Source organism: Myotis yumanensis, unplaced genomic scaffold (genome assembly GCF_028538775.1).
Source record: "Myotis yumanensis isolate MYYU_CA2020_CCGP unplaced genomic scaffold, mMyoYum1.0.hap1 SCAF_14, whole genome shotgun sequence".
Taxonomy (NCBI): domain Eukaryota; kingdom Metazoa; phylum Chordata; class Mammalia; order Chiroptera; family Vespertilionidae; genus Myotis; species Myotis yumanensis.
The window spans coordinates 12,148,361-12,173,767 of record NW_027223765.1 but is presented as its reverse complement, the minus strand read 5'-3'; the positions used below and the strand labels follow the sequence as shown (position 1 = coordinate 12,173,767).

Sequence of the window (25,407 nt, the reverse complement as noted above, 5' to 3'; positions counted from 1 at the left end):
ACTATACTTCTAACTTACTGCTTTGTAAATTAGTCATCAAATAGTGGACAAAAGGGAAACCCATCCAAATGCCCCTCTCCATAAAAGGGGAGAAAGCCCCACTAACCTGCAGCCCCCCTGAGGGAGTGTCTAAATTACAAGGGGAGGGAGGATAGCCAGCTAATCCTTGATGTGTATTCCTTAGATCACCAGCATACCTGAAACTCTTGGTTATATATTCTTACAAATTTTGATCCCAACTCTTTGAAAAGGATTTTCATGAGTGCTTGTAACAGAGGTCACAGAATTATTCTATAGTTCTTCAGCGATATAGCAGTGTGAATGGGAAAAGCAAATGGGCATGTCAGTTCGAGTTACCTGATCACTAACAAGAATGTGAATACCAGTGGGACCCTGTCTGTAAACCTGGTTAATCTGGTGGAAAGGAATATTAAACACCAACGCAAGTTTTCGAGCAACTTCCGAGGCAACCATTTCTTCCAAGTAGATTGCATGATAAACTGAAATAAAAAAAAAACACATAACAGCATTTTAGCAGTAATCTTTTATCTGTTTTCCACCTGGATCTATAAGATTACATATAAACATTAAAATAATTTTTGTACAAAAGGATGTACGCTTTTAATTTTTCTTAAAACAAACAGGAGTTGACTGCAAATGGGCCCGGGGATCTTTCTGGAGTAATGAAACTGAACAGATTGTGGTGATGGCTGCAAAACTGCACATTTACTAAAATATCACTGAGTCATATCATTGCAATGGGAGGCTTCTGTGATGTATAAGTTATACCTGAAGGAAGCTCTTTTCAAAAAACGTGTTTCTAGCAATATAGTTTAAAAACAAACAAAAACCTAAGAAAGTCCTAGTTTTTGATTCGGTAAGCCTATGAATGGGAGTTTATCCATTTATCCTAAGGAATAAAAGCCGCCCCCCCCCCCCCCCCCCCCATGAAACACAGTATAAAAGACAGTACTCGGAAAGCTAAGGGTGTGGACCATGAAGCCTTCTGCTACTCTACAGAAGGTCCCAGGTGCAGTCCACCTAGTATCCTGTGTTTCTTTCTGGAACATGTAACCTAGCAGCAGCTCTGTTGGCACAGCGCCAAGCACATCTGCAGTGGGTCTGACTCTTGCAGGTCCAGCTCAATTACTAGTGATTCAAGCCAAACACTGATCAGGAATATCAGTGCCAGAGCTTTGCTTTCCCAAACAAGGGGAACCTCTGCCAATCATACACTATGAGAAGGTTGGAATTTGGAACTATAATTAGGGGAAGACTATAGAGATGATGTAGAGCAGGGTCACCAAACTACAGCCTATGTGGGTCAAACCTGCCCTCCATTTGTTCTTTCAAAAATGAAATGTTATCAGAACATAGTTACACCTGCCTTCTACATACTGTGGGTTTGATGCTACGATGCAGAGCTGAATGGGAAAAAGGCCCTATAGTCTGTGAGATTGAAATATCTACTACCTACCTAGCCTTTAACAAAAAGTTTGCTGACCCTGATCTAGGGTTATGCCTGTATTTCCATATACACCTCCACAACACTCATGTCTGAGGATATACCTTCCAGAATACTACAATCCTGACCATATAAATGGTGGAGAAGAGCTTGATGACCAATCAGAGCTCCTATAGAACTTTTAGCCTTTAAGACCAAGACTTTGTATCTTCAGTCTTAAAATTCACAGCTTTTGAAGTCAAAATGACACCAAATGGGAAAGCTCATAACAGTAAATGCTTTCCTTGGGATTTTTACTAAAATTCAAACCACACAGTTTTCAGAGCTCTATGCAATACTAGGGTAAATATCTGCCTCTCTGAATTCCATAGCACACTTCTCCCTGGACAGTTCTGAGTGTGTTGCCCTTATTGTTTCAGAATGTGGGAAGAAGGGAAAGATGACCACATACTCACTTTACAAATGAGAACACATATGCTTTTTCCCCCCTTCCACAGACCATATTATGAGGAGGGGAGAGGGGCCAGGATTTTTAATCTCTGCCCCATCCACTCTATTACACAATCAAGGACACCTGCCAGCACTCGGATGACAATGACGTAGAGTATACTTAGTGACACAGCTCACAGTGCTGGCCAGATGCTTGTCTGAGACAAGTCCACACACTCAGCTCTGACACCTGGATGCATCTTGACACAGGTGATATTCTAACTTTTCTCCCCCCGTCAGTAAAATGGATTAAAAAAACAAAACAAAAAACAACCCTCCTCCTTTCTGGTCAAGATGCCAACGTCATCATACTCATTGCACCTGAGGATTTTTTTTTTTAAAGGCAGCAAGCTAGTCTTTCAGTTGTTAGATATTTCTGGCGTGAAGGGCCATATAAAAAGAGCTCTACCACGTGGCGGACATAACTGAGGCCGATAGTTCCTTACTCTCCAGAAGCCTTGGCCCTGGAGCTCATTGCTGCCAGGACTCCCACAACATCAAGTCGACAGAACTAATGGGACAGGGGTCCTTCAAAGCCCCGGTTATACCTCAGTGTCAGAAAGAGAGGGACAGGAAGCTGAGATACCCTCCATACCCACCGTAGGGTGTCCCACTGCCATTCTCGGCTCCGCTGCCTGCAGCCTGCTGCTGCCCTTGCAGCAGTGAGCTGCCCGGCTGCTCCTGACAGACATAGATGGTTAAGCGGGGCCTAACCGACCTGCAATCACAAGATGCCACTCATGAGCCAAGGAGAGAAAGCTGTCTCACCACACATACAAATGACAACTACAGGAATCTAAGTTCTATTTCCTTATGAGAACTTTACAATGTTATTTCATTATACAAAATAAATTACTAATAAAAATATAAAAACACACACCTCACACCAACTATCACAGGTGGTCTAATCTGATGATCCAGACTCTAAACCACTGAGATGGTCTGTCAGATGCTGGTAAATTTAAGTTCCAAGATTAAGTCAGCAATTTAAAATCAGTAAGATTCAGTTTTAATGGAATTCTCACACAAGTCTAGAAATAGCAATGATAGTATATGAATCTAAAAAGCCAGCAGTTTACGGTTCTTTCATTTTAATTCACAATCAGAAGTTTACATTTTTAATAACTGTTTAGTAGTAGTCATATGACCTTGAAAACCATAGATTCTGTATAGCTCACCTAAATGAGAAGTTTGTTTTCTTGGCAACAAACCCAGTCGTCTTCAAGAAATCAGTACTGCCCATGTGCATTTCTACCAGTCTTACAGTCTATCTGCCCTCATCAGTGCCTGCATCAAATCTGGGCCTGCCCTGAAGGTGTACACAAAACAGTCTTCTTGTGAGCGCGACGCTGCCGAGGCTCGACAGCGCACACAGGCACACGCCAACCCAGTGTGGAAACCCATTCTGCCCCGGTCCCCACACAAGGAAAGGTACATAAGACATTCCTTTTAAACACAGTATTTTACCTTGACTTCAGTGAATTATACAGCCGAATTCCATCGGCTGCACCACAAATTTGTACTAAATCTTCCTTTGTCAGTTTTAATAAGTCGGCACCTGGAGAACAGCATAAAGAGATTCCTCTCAAAGAAATGGAAAAAGAACTAGCAGATTGGCAGCTTTATGACATCTGTCTTCACACAGTTAGATGTCCTTCAAAACCATCACAGGTCTCCTGTGTATACACAAAGAATAGACACACACAGACACACACACAACCATCACAGGTCTCCTGTGTATACAATATACACAACATAAGACAACATACATACACACACACCTGTTCCTCAGAGCCAAAGAAAGTGCTGGCTCTTCCATGTCCTGTATGAAGGAGGAGCTTAGAAGCCCAGAGGCTGATAAATCAGAACAATGAGCAGGGCCCGAAAGGAGTGTCTGTTCCAACACAGGATTTCACCGTCGGTATTCTGGCTGTGTGGTTATTGTGTGGATAAACATGATTCTGACCTCAGATAATTTACCTTGAGATCACCCAGACCAATCTTTTATTTTACAAAAAAAGAAAATGTAAGTCCAGAGTTTTGGGAACTTGCCTAAAGTAACATGAGTTGGAAGGACACCTAGGTGTAGGCAGGCCTCTCTCTGCACCAAGCAATGTCAAGTCAAGCATTCTGTAACCAGCAGCCACTGTTAAGTCTACCAGACCTGAGGCCCTAAACCTAACTGTCCCCTATACCTGGGCTCCTGAGCATTAAAGAGAAAAAACCAACATGAGATATAAAAATGTTAGTTACATGCAAACAAGTGGTTAGAATAAGATGGAACTTGGAGACCTTGTAGAAAATAGGTCTACCTTTCATCTACCTTTCATCTAGCACCAATATTCCACCTTTGTGTGGAAATTACCTCAAAATCGGTACAGCGGTCTGAAGCATGGCACAGAAACAGTAATAAACCGTAAGATTCCCCACAAATACTTGGTAAGTGTAAATGACATTATCTAGATTTGCTGTAAACTACAACAGAAAAGGGGAGAGGGAGAGGCTGAGAATAAGACTGATCAGTAAAGCTGGTCATTTCTGAAGCTGGAGATGGTTACACGAGTCCATCATTTCTTCTCTCTACTTTTTATGTGTGAATGCATCCCGTAATCTTTGGGGTTTTTTTCGCCCCTTTTATTAACACTCAAGATGAAGTTTACTGGGAGAAATGAGATGCCCTCTGGGATTGAGGCATGACTTCCATGACAAATATCCACTTACCTATGCAGCTAGATAATGGGGTTATCTTTCTTTTTTTGAGGGCTTGAAAGTGATAGCCTAATAACTTTACAAGTTTGTAAAAGAAATAAAGCACTTCTTGTGAGGCACTAGCATTGGAGTCAGTTAAACAAAGACAGGCTCTCTCATCTCTCTACTGGGACCAACTACACACCTCTGAAAACAAGGCTCCCAGTTGTGACCAGAGACGGTGTGTGCACATCCTTAACCCTCCACAGAACTGGACAGATACTCATGTGCACAGCCCTCTATGAAATGTGAACGTCCAGGAGGCTCAGAGCAGGAACTCAATCTTCTCCTCACCATTTTATTGTTGGGAAGCTCACAGGGCAAAGGCCAGAGGCCAAGCCATGTGGTCACTGGTCAGAATAGAAAGAGCTTAGTACTCTCTAGATGGAAATATGTACCTGTCTAATCTAACAGGCATAACCTAGGCCTTCCCTCAGCTCCAACGGTTAGAGTTTTTGTGCTGGTTTTACTCATCTGTCGTCTTCTTTTTTTTAAATATGTTTTTATTGATTTCAGAGAGGAAGGGAGAGAGAGAGAGAGAGAGAGAAAGAAAAATCAATGATGGGAGAGAATCATTGATTGGCTGTCTCCTGCATGCCCTCTACTGGGGATCAAGGCCAAAACCCGGGTATGTGCCTTTGACTGAAATTGAACCTGGGACCCTTCAGCCCGCAGGTCAACGCTCTATCCACTGAGCAAAACCAGCTAGGGCCACCTGTCTTCTTTATGGGAGTTCAAGATGTGTTTCCCTCTCACACACTGAAATTTTTAAATTTCCAGTTTCTGCTTAATCATAGAAATGTGGCTGGTAGCACATGACTTTCATCCAGTACTTTCGAGAGACAAAAAGCTACATGTGAATGACTAATCATCATAAGCATAGCAGGAAATGGCCCATACAAAAGGAAGCCATGTTCTTTGTGAAATCAAGCTTTCCTCTCAGCCGGGTATGTGCACACATTCTGTCCTCTTAAAAGGCTCAAGCTGCATGTTTATAACCACAGCACTGTGGGCACTTTCCTGTGGCCCAGTGTTTCTCAGAACATGTTGGTCAGTGTTTTGTAGGAAAAGGGTCCCAGGGCCAAATATGTTTGGGAAAAATCTCCCACCTGGTGTATCTATTACTGTCTCTCTAAATAGTTTTCTCCTGTTGCACAGCTTAATCCCTGTTAAAACCCCAGTAAATATTCTCTTCGCTTACTATGCAAGACTACACTTAAGTACTATAAAAACCATCCCTGAGCAGTTCATGCCATGCAATACTACACAGCAATAAAGAGGAGCAAACTACTGATACACACAACCACCTGGAGAGACATGACACTGAGTGAAAAGAAAGCCAATCTCAACAGGTCACATACTGTGTGATTCCATTTATATAACATTCTTAAAATGACAAAATCACAGCGACAGAGAACAGATTAATGGTTGCCAGGGATTAGGGATGGGGGGGTAGGGGTTTAGGGCTGCATAAGGGAAATCCTTGTGATGGCGTACCTCTCATCGTATCGTCAGTGGTGGTTATACAAATCTATGCATGTGATATATGACACAGAACTATGTACACACAGTGCACCAATGTCAATTTCATGATCTGGATATTGTACTGTAATTATGTGAGTGAATGGTACCCTGGAGCATCTCTGTACTATCTTTGCAACTTACTGTAAAGAAAAAATTATTTCAAAATAAAAAATTATTAAATGGAAAAACTGCATAGAACTATATGTGCCTGTACACAAATGAGGGCACACAGAACTGGTGAGGAAATAGATTGTACTGATGTCAGTTTCATCATTTTGATAGTGTACAACAGGTGTGCAAAGTATTACCTTTGGGGGGAACTGGGTGATAGGAACATGGGACTTCCCGGAACGCGTTTTAACAACATCTTATTAATTTATAATTATTTCAACATTAAAAAAAAATAAGGTTAACGGAAAGTACAGAGACAAACAAAATATACACATGTGTACACATATACATGTGTATACACACACACACACACAAACATACCTGAAAAATTGGAAAACAGTCTTGTGTAGGAAGAAAATCTGTTTTTGAGCAGCCACTGCTGTGTTTCCTGGGTGGTGGCTGAAGGCTGAAGTTGCTATTAACAAAGAAAATGAATATAAATAGAAGAAACTATTCAAACCTATAAAAACTGAACCCAGGCCTCTAAGCATGCTATAAAGAACATTGAAACAAAACACAGAAATCCTCCAAGTCTGAGGTAAAAGAACACCCAAGGAGCACTCAGTGACCCAACCACTGACTCAAGCCTCTGTCAGAGCCTTAAAAATACAGGCCCCCGAAAGCATGTGCAAGTTCGAGGAACAAGACACTTACTTCACTAGAGGTTTGCAAAACTCCATCTCCCTGATGATTTGGGGAAGAAGAATTGCTGGGGAAAAGGGAGAGGGGAAGGAAAAGATGGTTATGATTATTATTTATATAAAATCAAGACATTAAAGGCTATTAAAATTAAGTAAACTTAAAAAAAATACTGTGTGAGAGAGCAATATAAATTTGCAATAAAAATGTTGGCACAGCCCTAACCAGTTTGGCTCAGTGGATAGAGTGTCGGCCTGCAGACTGAAGGGCCCAGGTTTGATTCCTGTCAAGGGCATGTATGTACCTTGGTTGTGGGCACATCCCCAGTAGGGGGTGTGCAGGAGGCAGCTGATCGATGTTTCTCTCTCATTGATGTTTCTAACTCTCTATCCCTCTCCCTTCCTCTCTTTAAAAAATCAATAAAATATATATTTAAAAAAATGTTGGCACAGCCCTTGTTTGGCCTGTGAAGGGTCGCAGGTTCAATTCCAGTTAAGGGCACATGCCCAGGTTGTGGGCTTGATCCCCAATGGGGGGCAGGCAGGAGGAAGCCGATCAATGATTCTCTCTCATCATTGATCTTTCTATCTCTCCCTCTCCCTTCCTCTCTGAAATCAATTATATGCATATATATATATATATATATATATATATATATATATATATATGAATGTTGGCACAATTGGTCAGGGGTGAATATGATGAGATTAAGACAGAAGACTTTAATTTTTGCCTTTTCTTTCTCCATCTGTGACAGAAAAGATTCTAGTTCTATGAAATAAAAGGGCTCCAATTATCTCCAAGTTAACAAGAAAATGAAGGACACTCATTCATTTTAGTTGGGGGGAAATATGAGAAATCAAGAAAGATAAACAATTTAAAGTAGCTGCAAAAAAAATCTACTTTAAGAAAACAATGAGCTATAAGGAGTGGTATGATAATCCTAAATCAAAATGATATCCCTTTTAATACATTTATCCATTATTAGAGGGCAGAATTCAAGAGAACAAAGAAACAATAGCATACCACTATCCTTCTGTTTCTAAGGTAAAAGGAAAATGAGAACCAACTGCACAGCGGATGCAGCCCCTCCCTGGTCTGGCTCTGACTCCTTTCTTAGCACTCGTACCGAAGTTTTACTTAGGTTTATTATGTTGATTGTTCAGCATCTTCCTCTATCTACTGGAACTTAAACTCCTCAGAGAGGACTTTGTCTGTAATTTAAAGGTCACAGCACCCGGAACAGTGCTGGGTGCACAGTGGGCTCTCAGAAATAGCCAGTTAGTGAGTACATCAATTCACAGCTTATCTCTAATATCATAATTGTTTTCTAAGATGATTCAGGCTGGGCTTGACCGAAAGAAGAGCCCCCTACATGGCAACATGCTGATCTCCTGGTCTCTGAGCCCAAGATTGTTTTTCTACTCTTAAAGCACAATAACTTAAAAGGCTGCCTCATCAGCTTTTCCATCTCAGGGAAAAAGCATGCTTGTGTCCCCTCAAAATTGTATATAGAACCCTTACCCACAGTGTGACAGATAGTATTAGGAGGTGGGGCCTAAACCTGCTATCAACAGGGAAGTTCTGATCTGATCTGACTGTCACTATTCCTCCAGCCAACCCCTAAGAATGCAACATCTCCTCGGGACATCACTGCAGCACTTTGAGAAGCCTGATACACAGTTCCTGCTCCTACCCGCTGCTCACGAGACTCTGATTTGCACATCAAGGCCAAAGAGTAGAACAAAGCCCACCATTCCCATTTCTAAAGCCACTTAAGTTCTTTAAGGGTAAAGAGTTATTAAAAAAAAAGAGTGATCTATTAGGAGGAGAAGAAATGGAGCAGAGAAATAACCCTTGTGTAGTATGGTGAGCATTAAAGACAAATGTACTTTATAATGATTGCACTCTTAACTTATTGATTCATAGTTTCACCTTAAAATCTCATTGTTCTTTCTCTGTCCATGAACCTCATTAATGTTCTTTTTATCTCACAAAGAATAATCTTGAAATGCCCCCCTTCTACAACTTCCATAGTCTGTGAGTGTGAGGCACAAAGGGCCAGGAGGAAAAGGCGGGCAGGTGAAGAAAAGTGATTTCCCCCTGAAATGGAGGAGGCTATTTCCCATGACCACATGCGTCAGATAAACAAATGGAAAGGTAGCTGTAAATTGAGAGAAAAGGAAACAAAGGAGCATCAGTCAGCTTCAGGCACACGAGGACACAAAGCAGATACCTGTCTGGGACGCTGCAGGTGCTCTGCTGTGGGGAGGTGAAAGTGGGCGCTGTGGAGGGACTATTATTCACATAGGCAGTGGTGGTGTCAGGCCACGGAGAACACTAAGGATAGAAACAAAAATAAATTAATAATATGCTTTTAAAAGGTATGGAAGAATACTTTGTATTTCACAATCTAGTCTGGCCAAACAAGATTATAAAACACAAGACACCTGACACTCATCAAGCAACGGCATGGGAACATATATCTCCTTCTATGTGGCAAGGAAAAATTTCACCTGCTATATGTGTCTAGCTACTGATTAATTTTAGGGAAGCCCAGAAGTGATCATAGCAGCAAAACGTCATCATTTTAAATGTATATTTATATACAATTTGCTGTCAAGAACTTTTTGCCTCCCTCTTTATCAATTCTCCAAAAGGTGCTTATCAAGGTTTAAGAATAGCAGAGGCAAGAAAGGATTCATAAGCAACATCTGACATCACGGTGACCAAGACAGTGCCTGTCCTACCTAGTGCTCCTTCTGCCCTCACCAGTACCCACCTGCTTCCTTCATTTCTCTAGGATTAATAATCCCCAAGTAAGCTGAGACCATTCCAGTACCAAAAACACCTGTGTATGGTACTGCCTATACCTACCTATCCACATGTGTTTATTTCTTGTATTTTCTGGACAAGGCATAGTGAACTAAAGTATTTTTCAGCTCTAGACACAATTCTGACCAAAGATAGCGCACAGCTACAAAGACACAGCATGTGAAAAGCATGCTGACAGGCCAGCAAGGTGTCAAGTAAAAGTCTTCAAGCCTGAGCTATGGAGGGAATCCCATCACTCACCCCACATATTCTTCCTAAAACTAATCTGCCTGAGGATGCCCCTGGTTTCAAAGGTCCCCTTTCATAGTCACTCTTCTACTTTTCACAAAAAAGGCTTCAGATCTCATGATGGCTATCCATGGGGTATAAGATTCTCCCAAATCAAAGCAAAAAAAAAAAAAAAATCAAAGATTTAGGGTAGATACTAAGAAAGTACATGACTCTAAAAATGGGGAGTTAGAGGATATGAGGGGATAAATTGTTTTAGAAGGAGACTTGACTTGGGATGGTGAAAACACAATATAGTGTATACAGATGATGTGTTGTGGAATTATGCACCTGAAACCTATATAATTTTATTAGTCACCCCACTAAGTTCAATAAAAAAAAAAAGTTTGTGGGTTAATAAATATTATTTCTTTTGTCCCTCAAAAACAAACAAAAATTTTTTTAAAAATTCTTCTCTGTGTTTCTGGTAGCTTTCAATTATTCGCTTTCAAAACAATTCTGGAGGATCTACCATCAGCTGACACAGTATTGAAATAATCTATTAGGGTCATATAAAATCCATCCCTGGGATATTTGGCAGATAACGCAAAAGGAATTTCAAGACCTGAAAGACACTGCCGAAAGGAAAATAAATATCTAAATAAACTTTTTCTTATCTATAAAAAAATCTAGAATTAGTTAGGTTCTGTTCTGAGATGTATTTCCAATAACACTTCTATTTTTATATTTAAAAAATTCTCATCAAAATCTGTATGGCCCTGCCTGGTTTGGCTCAGTGGTTCAAGTGTCATCCCACACACCGAAGGGTTTTGGATTAGATTCCTAGTTGGGGCACATTCGGAAGGCAACTGATCAATGTTTCTCACATCAAGATCTCTCTCTCTCTCTCTCTCTCTCTCTCTCTCTCTCTCTAGAATCAATGAAAAAAACACACATATCCTTGGATGAGGATTAAAAAAATAATTTCTATGATTTGTTGTTTTGATAAGTTGGTACCAATAATAAAGTTTAAATTTTTCAACTGACTGAAGAGCCTATAGTCACAGGAAATTTTAAAAATTAAACCTCTCTCTCTCTCTCTATATATATATTTATATATGTGATAAAATTATTAGGGTGATAATTAAAACATTTTCAGGCATAATAGTATGTCATATCACGGTAAAACTATTTAAGGGGAGTGGAAGAGAAAACAGATCAAGAAGGTAGAGCAGAGTAAAGTTTCAAGAACTTTTAAAATGAACAATGGTGGGTGTCAAATTGCTATGGTAGTGGAGTCCACAGAATACACTTCAAAAAGCCATGTAAATTATCTTAAATTTTAAATGCAAACACTCATTACATCAGAAAATGGTCTCCTTTTGCAATGATTTAAATGTATGATGAAAACTTTCAGATGTCAACCTAAAAATGTGGAAAGGAGTGTATTCTTTCTTAAAAATTCTTTGACGATGGAAGAGTCATGACCACTAGTGTGAAGGAGCTAAAAGGCTGTGCAGCACTCTGGGGCAGAAAGGAAGTCTCTCCAATGGTTACAAGAGCTTAAAGCAACTGACAGCCATCAGAAGCATTGATACAAGGAAAATAAAACAGAAACCCTGAATCTTATTATTTACAACTGCCCATCATGTATCCCTTCAAAAACGGGGAAAATGATGCACTTATTGTTTATACACTATCAACTTTCAAAAAAAAAAAAAAGAAATTTACTGGCTGGACAGCATTGCTAAGCATATTGCATAGCATACCAATTTCACTAAAAACCTCACACAACAAAGCCCATTCTTTTACTTTCCACCTTACAAAGTAGTTACCTCCTCAGCTTATACAGTTTGAGGAACCTAAGAGCGTGTGAGCCAACGGACAGATCAAATAACTATGGGTATGCCATGCTCATAGCCATCTCCACTACCCAGAAGATTTTCTTGCTACACCGTCCTCCTCAGATACTAATTACCACCATTAGCAAGAATAACAGCAAAATAATATAAACCTTTTAATGTCAAGCCTCCCAAAATCTGCCTTGTAATTTTTGCCAGCTGTCTACCGAGGAAATGAAGCCATCAAAAGTTTCAGGTTAGTATGGCAGCGCAGCGACAGCGACACCAAATTGCCTGAAACTTCATAAACATATTTATTTTCACTTACACATCTAGACTCTTAGCAACGGAGAAGTAGAGCTGTTAATAGCTGACATCTAAAACTTGCCCAATAAATAAGAGACTCGATTCACCCAGCAGTAGAAAACTAGTGTTCAATGAAAGCTGGTTTTATGGCCAAGCCTCTACTTTTAGAAAAGAATGGATTCCAAGTTCTATAATGGCCACCAAGCACCAAGACCTGCCTGCCTGTACTTCATAGATTTCTCTAGCAGTCTCAACCCAGAAGGGTAAAGGCTACCAAGGAATATTTTCACAGTTTCTTCTACCTGGTCATTCTGCCCTGTCTTTAAAAGTAAGCAAAGGTGCAGGGCCTGTGTTCCTGAAGGCAACCTGTAATCCATTACCTGGCCTGCACGCTTATAGTCACGGCTCTGGTGCACTGGGAACAGAGTCCCTCCTCAGGGGGGGGCTAGAAAATGACGACCCACCTGAGACTGCAGAAATCAGCAGCCCTGATTTGAGCCAATAAAATACAGCTCAGAGGCAAAGAAACAGACACACCAAGTAAGGGTTTTGTTGTGCAGTAGCTCTTAGGAACCAACCACAGTTCCTCCATTCCACGTGGGACCATTTCCCACAGCACCTTTTAACTTTAACAGATGAGTCTGGATATCCCTCTACCGACAGCCAACTGCAGCTATCCAACACTAAGAAAAATGTTGCCTTCCTCTGCAGGCACCTGAAACAATGAAATGCTGCAGACTTTCTTTTTCAAACAGATTTCCAAGAGGAGCTCTAACCACCCTTAGGAATACCAAAGCAAATGCAGCCCGGGGCAGCAAGCAACACACACAAGGAAGATGTGAAATCCCAGGCCAATGAACTGCTGACGTTTTGCATACTTTAGACTTGAGTCATTAATAATTTAACAATAATTCTACCATCTTCAGATTAGCTCTGGGCTTGAATAGATTTAATTTATTAATTATGAGAACCCACTCCTTTTAATTAGTGAAGTAGTTTTTAAAAAAAGTGGAAAGTGATTCGAGTTATCAGGATCCTCTACGCCCCTCCCCACCCCCCAACCCCCCCCCCCCCCCCCCCCCCGCAGAAAAATTTAAGAACCACTTGTGATTCTTCAGCTGGGAAATCAGAAGAGGCTAAAACAAAATCGGATGGAGTATATAGTTGTTCCATACAACCTTTGACTGGCATTAAAAAAACCAGTTAAAATGCAACAAGTGTGCTCACCATCCTTTCAGATTTATTGTACAGAGAAGCATTTAAAACATTTTCAGTCAATGCTTTTAACTTGGAAATGATGTTCTAGTGATTGTGCTTGTGACTTTTGTAGTCTACAAATAATTAGACACGTTTAAGAGTGAAAAATTCCATTTTTGGCACCTTGATAGGATGAACACTGTAATGATAGTGTAGCCATTAATACAGCTATATAAGAAAAGGTTTAATGCTCTGTGTTTACATTTACTGTGGATATATAGCTGATCTAGATTGTTAGATGGAGAGTTGTGTCATAAAGGAAGAATTTGCTACTCAAGCAGAGAAAGCTCATATTCAGCCAAAAATCTCCTGGCTGTATGTTGGGGGGATCCGGATCTGAATATAGCAAGGTGCACTGCTCTGGCCTGAAGCACAAGTTCATGCTGCAATGCAAGTTCACAGTGCATTGCAGAGAGGAACACTGATGCGGTCAAGGCCATTTTTCTACCAGTGCTGCCAAACAGGCTTTTAAAAGCACAGACACACATTCTTACACTACATGCAGGGAAATGTGACACAAAGTATTGCTTATGTTAATGTCAAGCTTGCTGCCATCATTTCTCTAAATAGCCATGAAATTTTCTTATCAGTTATACACATGAGGAAGCAAAACCCTTTAAAATTAAACAAAAATGATAACTATTTTACTAAAGAATGTATTTTTAATTAATTTCAGTGCTCTTAAAGGAAGTGTGTGTGCCGAGGAGGGAGGGAGAGAAAGGGAAGGAGACAGGGAGGGAACACATTTCTGAGTGTCGTTTTTCCCTCCAAAACCACCCAATAAGGTCAACTTTGTTTTTAAAGTGTTAGATTTAGGAAATTTTCCTCAGCGAGGAACAAACAGAAAGCAGGAAGTCTAAACAAAAGCAAATTAAATCAAGACAAGGACATCAAAAACAAATTTGGCTTTACTTTTCAGTGGAAGTAGGTCCTATATCTAACACTGCACAAGGTTTCTTGCACAATGAAAGGAGAAGCAGAAGTCCCTTACACTGCCTCGCTTTGCCAGAGAATCACCGTAGTCTGCTGGCAAAGTCCGCTTGCTGGACTTTTTCTGCTCATGTTCAACTGCATCTTCAATTATAGGCTCAAGCCTCATCTGGACAAACACCAAAGATTGGGATCAATGTCTTTTCATTATACAAAGAAAGATCCAATACCCTGTTTTATGTCTCTGCAGTCCAATTAAACAATTGCATGATTAGCAGGATTCAAAGTTAAAGAAAATGCAAAACCCCAGCAGTGACAAAAATCAAACTTTCTAGGCCCCGGTTTAATCTCTTGTCAACTTCAAGGTTTTTAAGGTCTGTTTCTAAGACCTGATTGGGATTTCAGCATCTTCATTCAAGATCCCACCCGGGAAACTAATCCATTAAAATCCCAGAATTTAAATAATATATTTCCCCCACAAATTTCACAAAGAATATATGTCAAACTACCCCCCAACCTTCCCCAACCCCTTCTTGACAAAACTCATCCTTATAAATAGTGCTAATATTCAAACCTCTGCTTCTCTCCAGACACCAAAATGCTGCTCTGCATTACCTCTGTGAGGATTGTGGTATCATAGGATGGCTGATACTTTTCTTTTTCGTGAGCAGTTCTCTTCTCCATCTTCTCTCGGTCAGTTTTTTGCTTCCGGTCTGCACCTTTAGGCTAAAAAACAAAGTAGATTACTTTGTCCACCAGGTTACAAACAACTTTATAAGCAAAACTGGGCCTTCATTACTGGAAGCCTGGTTTCCGTCTCTTACCTTAAAAACTTTGATTTGGCAGCTAGCTGAGTGCAGATGATCTGTATATTCTCCATTTTCATTCTGCTTAAAGGTGTCAACCTGGATCCTGAAAGGCACTCCCTTTTCGCCTCCATGCTTCCGTGGAGTAAATTCTGTGCTGATGCAGTGCACCTGGACAATTGGAGATGGATTCAAAGTACCATCCACTGGTTTGTCCCTCTGGACGCCCTGTCACCGCTATAAATGTAAGGCCCTTTAAAACAAACTCCCACGTCTTAGTCAGGTGTCTGTTATGAATTTCTCTGACTGTTGATAATATATGGTTTTCCTTTCACAAAGCCAGCCGAGCCTTTCTGAACTTTCTGGGAATGAGCTCTTCCCCGATTCCAATGCCTCTCCTCTAAGGAAGAACTTGCTCTGACTGCGGGTACAGCAGTACAGAGGCTTCCTGCCTACTTCCCCTATCTCCACTCCAGACTGCATACTGCTCTCAGGCCCAGCTAAGCCTCGCATGTGGCTCAATCCACAGCAACCTCGAGCTCATCATTCAAAGCTTCCACTGTTGCCCTCTACTGCAAAATACCAATCATCTTACTGTTATTCCAGCCTCCATCAACTTGGAATACTTTTGCCTGGGGAACTTCCACAGCCCAGAAAGCCTACCACTTGTCTTACCTGTAGCCATCTAAACCAGTGGTTCTCAACCTGTGGGGGGTCGAACGACCCTTTCACAGGGGTCGCCTAAATACATCCTGCATATCAGATATTTACATTACGATTCATAACAGCAGCAAAATTACAGTTATGAAGTAGCAACGAGAATAATTTTATGGTTGGGGGTCACCAAAACATGAGAAACTGTATTAAAGGGTCGCGGCATTAGGAAGGTTGAGAACCACTGATAAACTCTTCTGTCAACCCTTCCAAAGGTCCTAAGGGCAATACTCATCTTCCATCACTCTCTGTACCCTCTCCTAATGCCACCATGGAGACAGCGTTAGGATACTTCACAGGATCAGTAAACAGGTCTTGGTAATTTCTGACTGATACACATCCTGTCTTCTAGTGACTCTCAAAGTGAAAACTGATCTCTGCAGGATACTGTGCACAACCTGAGATATAAGGCCAGCTCCTACCTCTCTTTCACTCACTATACATCTAGTTATCCCGTTAGACAAACAGTGTGAGAAAATATTCAACGAATATGAACCATGTTCCTAGTAACTACTAATTGATGGGAGATAGTATTTGCCAGACCACAAAAATTCAAAATACCAAAGATTCTTTACTGTTCACAAAAACTACAGTCTACATAGGCTGGTCAGCAATTAAGCAGTATGTTTTTTCTACGTAAGATTATCTACTCAGTATATATATATTTTTAAATATACTTTTATTGACTTCAGAGAGAAAGGGAGAGGGAGAGAAAGATAGAAACATCAATGATGCGAGAGAATATTGATCGGCTGCCTCCTGCACACCCCCCACTGGGGATTGAGCCCACAAACCGGGCATGTGCCCTCGACTGGAATCGAACCTGGGACCCTTCAATCCGCAGGCCGACGCTCTATCCACTGAGCCAAACCAGCTAGGGCCCTACTCAGTATTTTTAATCTTTCCACTTACAAATCTGAACATCCTGGGTATTAGAATTACCATGAGTTTTACAGTATATATTTTATATATATATATTTTAAACTTCATCTCTTAAAGATAAAAAATGAGTCCTTATGGTTGACATGAAATGCCTGAGAGTTGCTTTAAAGTATTCCATTGCCCTGACCGGTTTGGCTCAGTGGATAGAGCGTCGACCTGCAGACTCAAGGGTCCTGGGTTCGATTCTGGTCAAGGGCATGTACCTTGGTTGCGGGCACATCCCCAGTGGGGAGTGTGCAGGAGGCAGCTGATCGATGTCTCTCGCTCATCGATGTTTCTGACTCTCTATCCCTCTCCCTTCCTCTCTGTAAGAAATCAATAAAATATATTTTTAAAAAAAAATAAAGTATTCCATCAATAACTTAAAAGGGGGAAACTACTGTTGAAGAAAGGTGATGAGTACACAGAGAATTCATTCTTATTATTCTTTTTGTGATTTGAAAATTTCAGTATTAGAATGTCGCCAACAGAGAATCTTAAATCAGTACACTTTTTCCCGCCACATCTTTTATTTACTTTTTAAAATATATTTTATTGATTTCTTTTATAGAGAGGAAGGGAGAGGGACAGAGAGCTAGAAACAGCGATCAGCCGCCTCCCGCACACCCCCCACTGGGGATGTGCCCGCAACCAAGGCACATGCCCCTGACCTGAATCGAACCTGGTACCCCTCAGCCCGCAGGCTGACGCTCCATCCACTGAGCCAAACCGGTCAGGGTGGCCACATCTTTTAAAATAGCAGCTTTGGTTCCAGAGAAATGCATCTTATGAAAAATGGAAGTTTTGATTACTGTTACTACCAGTGGTAAAAGTAACATTTAAATAATGCTTCACACGTCAGCTTGCCTTCACATGTGTTAGTCTATAATAACGGATTTAGTATATTAACTCCAATATTTTAAAAAAAGACACTGCCAGATAGTTTACAAATAAGCTTTTAAAGACATTTATATCATACATCAAGAATTCAACCTCAAAAAAAAAAAAAAGAATTCAACCTCATCCATGACCTTCTAAAAATGACGAGGCTAGTATATGTCTAATAAAGTAAAAAAATCCAAACCTGAATGAAAGCAGATGTGCGTTTTGCAGGGTCCCACAGAAATTCAACCGCATTTAACTGGCTGGGATTTGTCCTTGTGTCAATTATTCCCACAGACATTGGAATATCTGTATTTTAAAAAGAAGTTACATATAAACTCACTACTAAGAATAATTTAAAAGCTCACAGCTTACTCTAATTATGTTTTAGTGAAAATGTTATACCTCTATGTTGCACTTTATTCTTCCATGTTCTCTGTGGTCAATCACTTCAACATCAAAACCCACCTAATGAGTATCAGACTTTCTCCCACCATGGTTTCTTTTTCATTTTAATCAGAATATGATGGATAGTACCCAAAGGAGAATTAAATGAATGGTTTCCAACTCATAATATTATTGGCTCAGGGTCTTTCAGTTCCACCAAAACTCTACAGCTGGTCCTCACACAACATGGGTGGGAACTGCACAGGTCCACTTATGTGTAGAGTTTTTCAATAAATACTGTAAGTGTATTTTTCCTTCCTTATGATTTTCTTTTCTCTAGCTTAAGATCTCAGTATATAATACACATAACATACAAAATATGTGTTAATCGACTATTTATATTATCTGTAAAGCTTCCGATCAACAGCAGGCTATTAATAATTCCATTTTGGGGGAGTCTAGTTATGTGCAAATTTTTCACTGCATGGGGGTCAGCCCGTATCTCCCAGCGTTCGTTGTTCAAGGGTCAACATTTTAAACTATAAAACAACTCAAGGCACAGAGAATCCATTCACACCAAAACACTCCACACAATTACACGTGGTGCCAACATGGGTGTAACTAAAAGGCTTTTATATCTCTCTCCAAGGTCTTCTGACGGTCACTGTACCTAAATCAAGAAGTCTATCTCCTGGGCGATTCCACTTCCAACCTTCGAGTTGCTGATGCTCTGTATACTGTAGCCGTCTATCATGGAATACGACTCTTATGATGCTCTATGGAATAAGTGGGGGAAATGAGTACTTTAAAAATGTCGATGAGAGAGAAACATCGATCAGCTGCCTCCTGCACACTCCCTACTGGGGATGTGCCCGAAACCAAGGTACACGTCATTGACCAGAATCGAACCTGGGACCCTTGAGTCCGCAGGCTGACGCTCTATCCACTGAGCCAAACCGGTTAGGGCCCCTCATGTTATTTTTTACTTTTAAAGAGAAACTTAAAATTTTTGTAGTGGTGGTAGGTCTTTGCACACATAGCTGCAAGTAAATTTCCAAAGGGCTTTCACATTACACCAACCAACAAGTTAGGAGCTTTAAAATAATGAAGTTAAATTTTTTGTAAATACTCTTGCATCAAAACTGCTTTTTAAAAATCACTGCAATATTTATTAGGAATGTAAAAAGATCGACCTTACCTTTACCAATTTTCCAGTGATCTCAGGCATATCTCCCATTTTCCGATTATCCAGCATCCGAATTTCATAAGACTGACCTATTTTTAAAGAAATTGTGCATCAAAAACAATCCACACAACGAACATTACTGTGTTTAATAAAAAATATTAACTATCTTTCAAAATATACAATTACACAATGTTCATTTGTTAAAAAAGCAAATTCAGGTTTATTACCTTTTCCCTGCAACCCATACTATCCTTTCCTTCTTACAGTATTATGTAAGACTAAAAAGAATTTGTCAATGTATTTTCATTTTTGTCTATTACTCTTACATTAAATTTACATTATACATATATCCATTACCTGAGAGCAACTTTTTATAAAAGCTTTTCAAATATATATATAGCCCTAGTCAATTTGGTTCAGTGGATAGAGCGTTGGCCTGCAGACTAAAAGGTCCTGGGTTCGATTCCAGTCAAGGGCACATGCCCAGGTTGTGGGCTTGATCCCCAGTAGGGGAATGCAGAAGGCAGCCAATCAGTGATTCTCTCTCATCATTGATGTTCTCTCTCTCTCTCTCTCTCTCTCTCTCTCTCTCTCTCTCTCTCCCTTCCTCTCTGAAATCAAAATTGCATCCAATTGTTCTTTTATCAACCAGTGAGTTTTTCCTATGGCTAAAGACTCTGTGCATGTGTGTTCTGTAAAATTTCTATCTCCAGATGGTATTGTTAAAATTAATTTAAAGGCAAGCACTTGTAAGGACTGGGCATTCAAATGTTTTTTAAGTTCATGTGGTCTAAGTTTAATCTTTAGCAAATAAAATCTAGCCTAAGCTAAATTTGTTGATTAAAAAAAACAAAACATAGAGTCAGGACCATCAATATTACTGTCTTCCACCACCACATTTTGTCTCACTGGAAGGCCTTCAGGAGCAATAACACACGTGGAGCTGTCCTCTCCTATGACAACATGCTTCTGGAACACCCCCTGAAGGACCTGCCTGAGGCTCTTCTTGAGGTGTCACTCTTTACAGAAATATATCCATGTGCTTTTTCATTTCTTTTTTCACCAGAGATCTGTCTGTACGCAGATAGTGCACCATGACTATTCCTCTCCATTAATGAAAGCCCTTCACTGTTGGGGTCCATGTTTTCAAACTTTTAAAGGAATTTGTTGAGGTCTGCAAAAGCTTCTGCTAAACCCTTCACTGTGCCATTTTCATGGGAGTTCTTTTCCTGCAGTTTCCTTCTCTTGCCTCTTCTTCAGCTATGCATTCCTGTTCCAGTTCCAACAACTCATTAATCAATTTCTCAGGAATCACCTCTAAGAGCTCCTCAATGTCATCCTCATCCACACCCAAGTTAAAGTTGTTTGTCATCTCAACCACAGCCTTGTTGATCTTTGCAACCTCGTCTTTGGCAAATCCTTTAAAGTAATGAAAAAACTTATTGAGTTTCTTCCTCCAGGTGCCATTCATATCTCCTTGGTAACATCACCCACCCCAAGCAAGGTTCTTGCTGCAGTCATAGACATTGCAATCCTCCAGAACCGCATCAATTGTAGCAATAGCCTAGAAAAAGATCCTCCACAGGTACTAGGTCTTAAAAGGTGCCATAACTCCTTCCTTCTTTGTTTGGAGCAAAAAAGTAGTGTTTGGAAGGAAATACGACTTTGATATTGGGATGAAGATCACCAAAAGGAGGATGCCTAGAGTATTACCAACAAAAAGTAAAATCTTGAAAGGTATGTTATTTTCCAAATAGTACTTCTCCGTTTTGCTGGCTTAGCAATGCAGGCCAGCATCTTAGAAGAGGAGGTGGGTCATCCACGACTTCTATTGCTCCTGCAGTACACTAAAGTGTGTGCTTACTGACAGGCCCCAGGACGCTGGGGCTCTCACTGGGCCAGATCACAAAGGGTGTGAGTTTGTAGCCTGCAACCTTGCCCCTAAAACAGACTTATCCCTAAAGCCTGGCAATGATTTGGCTTCCTTATGGATGAAAATTCTTTCAGGCATCCATTTTCAGAGTATGAAGGTTTTATCCAAAGTGAGTATTTGCTCTAGCAAGTAATTTTCCTCCACAACCAGCTTTATCTAGAATTTCCAAAAATTTTTCAGCTACCTTCTCATCAGCACTTGCAGACTCAACACTCACTTTCACATCTATAATAATAAAAGCATAATATAATTAGACCGGACAGCTGAATGACCTTCCAGATGCCCTTCTGGACTAAGCCGGGGCTTTGAGGGCTGAGCCCCTTGCACAAATTTCGTGTATCGGGCCTCTAGTTATCTCATATAATAAAAGGCTAATATGCAAATAGACTGAACTGCGGAACAACCGAACCGGTCACTATGACGTGCAATGACCACCAGGGGGTGCGCGTGGAACATGGTGGTGTTGGCTGTGGTGGGATAGTGGAGGAGGTGAGCAGGGGCGCCAGTTGCTGTCACCGGGGCAAGCCTCTGGTGGTTACTGAAAATTCTTTGCTCCCGCATGGCATGCTGCGGTCCCGCCCGGTGCTCACACCTGCTGCCAGCACCGGCCCCACTTGCACCCTGCTGCCGAAACCCAGCGCCAGCCCCAATCGCCCCTTAGGGCTTCTCCATCTCTCCCTGCTCCTGAGGGGCGATAGAGGCAGCTGCCGCCACTCGCATCGGCTGATAGCGCCGGTCCCACTCGCACCCACTGCTAGTGCTGGCTCCAATTTATGTGCTGTCAGAGTGTGGGAGCAGTAGTCGCGGGAGCGAGGTTGCCGGCAGACAGGGGGACAGGGGCCGCAGAGGATGGGCCGAGACCCACCTCTGTGCCCACCACACCCTTGTGGCCCACAGTTCCTTTCAAGGTGCACGAATTCATGCACTGGGACCCTAGTGTAATATATAATGACTTTATATCATGTAAACCACCTAGAGCAGTGATGGCGAACCTATGACACGCGTGAACTCATTTTTTTGGTTGATTTTTCTTTGTTAAATGGCATTTAAATATATAAAATAAATATCAAAAATATAAGTCTTTGTTTTACTATGGTTGCAAATATCAAAAAATTTCTATATGTGACACGGCACCAGAGTTAAGTTAGGGTTTTTCAAAATGCTGACACGCCGAGCTCAAAAGGTTTGCCATCACTGACCTAGAGCAAGCAGTAAATTAAACATCCTACTCAAGTCCACTTTTTCTTTCAACACTGCAAATAAACTTTTGCTTTGGCTATGATTGTCCTGGTGCTGAAGGGATACGCTTCTGTTTCCAGTCTTCAATCCAGGTCATTACAAGTTTCTCCATGTCTGATATAGACCCTTCTGGAATTTTTGTTAGTCTCAGTGCCTTCAATAAAGCAGATCCTTTAATAGCTTCCTGTCACTTTGGTTTTGTTTTTCAAGATGGTAGCTATGGTGAAATGAGACATGCCCGACTAATGAGCAATAACCATAACTGATTTTCCACCTTTGTAATCCTTAATTTTATTTTCCTTTCCATACCAATCACTTGATGTGGCCTCTTACTGGCAACATTAGCAGTGGATCTTGTACACAGGGGCCATAATGAACAAAACAACATGAGATTAAATCAAACACAAGAGAAAATGATGATGTTAGTTAGAAGACACAGTAAACACAAGATGCACGAGGCTGCGGCCAGGGTAACACAATGCACTGTTTTACGCAAACTTTTTTTTAATAAGCAGAAAGAGTACACTCTAAAATAATAAAATCTACAAAAACTAGTAAGTCATTTATTATCATGTACTGTACATAATGTATGTGCTATACTTTTATAGCACTGGCAGCACAGTAGGTGTGTTTACACTAGCATCACCACAAACATATGAGTAATCCAGTGCACTACATCATGACAGCTATGACATCACTAAAATATGGTTGTACAGCACTTGATTTTAGTAGGAGAAAAGTGACTGCTTTATTTCCTTCTCATTAGAATAAATGCATAAACTCACATATGGAAGCTTAAGAGGGATGAAACTCATGCTGATGAATGACAACTTCAAATGTCCTATCTCCGTGGTCGGCAAACTACGGCTCGCGGGCCACATGCGGCTCTTTGGCCCCTTGAGTGTGGCTCTTCCTAAGCCTTAGGAGTACCCTAATTAAGTTAATAACAATGTACTACCTATATAGTTTAAGTTTAAAAAATTTGGCTCTCAAAAGAAATTTCAATCGTTGTACTGTTGATATTTGGCTCTGTTGACTAATGAGTTTGCCGACCACTGTCCTATCTAATCCCTTAAAGTGAGCGTATCTTTTTTTGGTAAGCCAGGCAACATAGCCATTTTAAGTCATCTTCCTTGGTGGAGCTGAACAGTTTGTTTGAATACAAGAAAATCAATTCATGAGCAATAAAACTGAATCACAATCTAATTTCTGAAACAGAAAGAGTAAACGGTAAATTATGTCAATACTTAAGTCACACCACTGAAGCTAATGCACAGATGTTACTAAAATGGTGTATACTCTTAAGACCTATGCACACTATTGTATGTAAACTTCAGTAATTTTTTAAAAATCTAAGGTTGACCAAATTGATGTTGAGCAAGCTCATCAACTGCTTTAAGCTTCAGTTTTTAAATCTATAAACTAAATTAATAAAAATTTTCCTGGGTTATTGTGGAAGATAACACATGTAAAGTATTTAGTACAATGCTTCATACACTGTAAGCACTTAGTAAATGTCAGTCTAACAAATCATCACTATAGATGGTGGACTGCAACTTTTGTCAATATGAACTATCTTTTTCTGGCTTAGTAATAATAGTGATAAATTATCAATATTTTCCCCAGGCCCATGAACAGACACATCCAACACATGCCTTTAAAATGTGTGTGTGTGTACTCATTCATCCCAAGGTATGCATGTAACAGAACTTATTGAATCATTCTCCACGTAAGAAAATTCAAGTTATTTTCTTTTTTTTATCATTACAAATAAAGCTACAGTGAATATCCTTGCCCCTACATTATTTCTCCTGAGAGGTTTATGTCCAAAACAGATTACCATATAAACTATTACAGTTCTTTCAAATATGACACGCAAGTCTCAAATAACTGAATGCTTACCCAAACACTAATTCAACATTATACTAAATCAATATTAATAACAAAATTAGAGTACGGCTATAGGTGCTACAGATAGAATTACCTGAAATAAAACCTCAGAGATCCTAAACCTGTATATGAAAAGTTAAAAATAAGCTATTCTTTCATATTTCTGAATGTTATCACAAGAGTCTAAAATCTGTAGCTCGTTCCAACAGTTTAAGGAATAAAGATTCTACTTAATGACAGATCAATAATTACAATATACTCTTAAGTGAATAGATGTTAATTCCATTTAAAAAAATAGATGTAGCCTGGCCGGTGTGGCTCAATGGTTAAGCATTGACCCAGGAACCAAGAGGTTACCGGTTCAATTCCCGGTCAGGGCATATGCCCAGGTTGTGGGCTCCATTCCCAGTAAGGGGCATGCAGGAGGCAGCCAATCAATGATGCTCCTCTCTCATCATTGATGTTTCTATCTTTACTATCCCTCTCTCTTCCTCTTTCTCTAAAAAATCAATTAAAAAAAATATATAAATGTACATACAAGGAAATATACCTAAATGTTAATTAGTTATCTTGGTGGGATGCAACTGCAGTCAATCTTCAGCTTTATCCCTTGACATATTTCCCAATTTTTCTACAATGAGTATGTACTATTTTATAACAAAATACTCGCATTAAAAAAAAAAATTTCACATGCTTTCACTTTATGTATCCAACAAATTAATTCCTGCATAATAGAGTATGTTTGTTTACACTGGGTGGTCACACTGGCCTGTGCCCAAACTGCTGAGAGCACCTGAAAAAAAATCCCTCATACTTCCCCAAGGTAAATTCTGCCCCGCCACCTCTCTATTCTCCATTCTCCCCACTCTCGCTTTTCTAGCACCAAAATACAATAGTCTCATAAAGCATAAACAAGGTATGTGTAGACAAAATTTGACTATGATTTATTTTAGCCATAGACTTCATCTTGACACAACTTATGTCTATTTTCAGCACGTACATGCTTCATGTCAGAGACCCAGGTTCCTTGCTAGCTG

The 25,407-nt window shown here is 40.3% G+C and overlaps 2 protein-coding genes across 5 annotated transcripts in view; one reads left to right on the top strand and one right to left on the bottom strand.

The window, feature by feature from the left end:
- Window positions 1-8,892, top strand: part of FBXL2 (F-box and leucine rich repeat protein 2) — a 51,848-nt gene extending 42,956 nt beyond the window's left edge. Inside the window, exon 16 of the transcript XR_011468139.1 lies at window positions 8,653-8,892. The gene's annotated coding sequence lies outside the window, so the exon portion shown is untranslated. The remainder of the gene's footprint in view (window positions 1-8,652) is intronic.
- The window catches only part of UBP1 (upstream binding protein 1), a 42,006-nt gene that overhangs the window by 5,554 nt on the left and 11,045 nt on the right, over window positions 1-25,407 (bottom strand). The window contains exons 3-15 of one of the 4 annotated variants that reach the window (XR_011468137.1): window positions 19,321-19,397; window positions 18,793-18,898; window positions 17,938-18,044; window positions 15,237-15,389; window positions 15,028-15,138; window positions 14,474-14,581; window positions 9,273-9,376; window positions 7,052-7,106; window positions 6,719-6,812; window positions 3,422-3,512; window positions 3,133-3,263; window positions 2,835-2,906; window positions 2,602-2,672 (exon numbers count right to left, since the gene is read on the bottom strand). Coding sequence is in view for 2 of the 4 variants with exons in the window: in XM_070391804.1 (XP_070247905.1) it covers window positions 358-500; window positions 2,554-2,672; window positions 3,422-3,512; window positions 6,719-6,812; window positions 7,052-7,106; window positions 9,273-9,376; window positions 14,474-14,581; window positions 15,028-15,138; window positions 15,237-15,389; window positions 17,938-18,044; window positions 18,793-18,898; window positions 19,321-19,397 (1,268 nt within the window). In the remaining 2 variants the exon portion in view is untranslated. Of the gene's footprint in view, window positions 1-357; window positions 501-2,553; window positions 2,673-2,834; window positions 2,907-3,132; window positions 3,264-3,421; window positions 3,513-6,718; window positions 6,813-7,051; window positions 7,107-9,272; window positions 9,377-14,473; window positions 14,582-15,027; window positions 15,139-15,236; window positions 15,390-17,937; window positions 18,045-18,792; window positions 18,899-19,320; window positions 19,398-25,407 lie in introns of those variants that run through there. The other 3 variants (XM_070391804.1, XR_011468138.1, XM_070391805.1) reach the window with 3 other exon arrangements.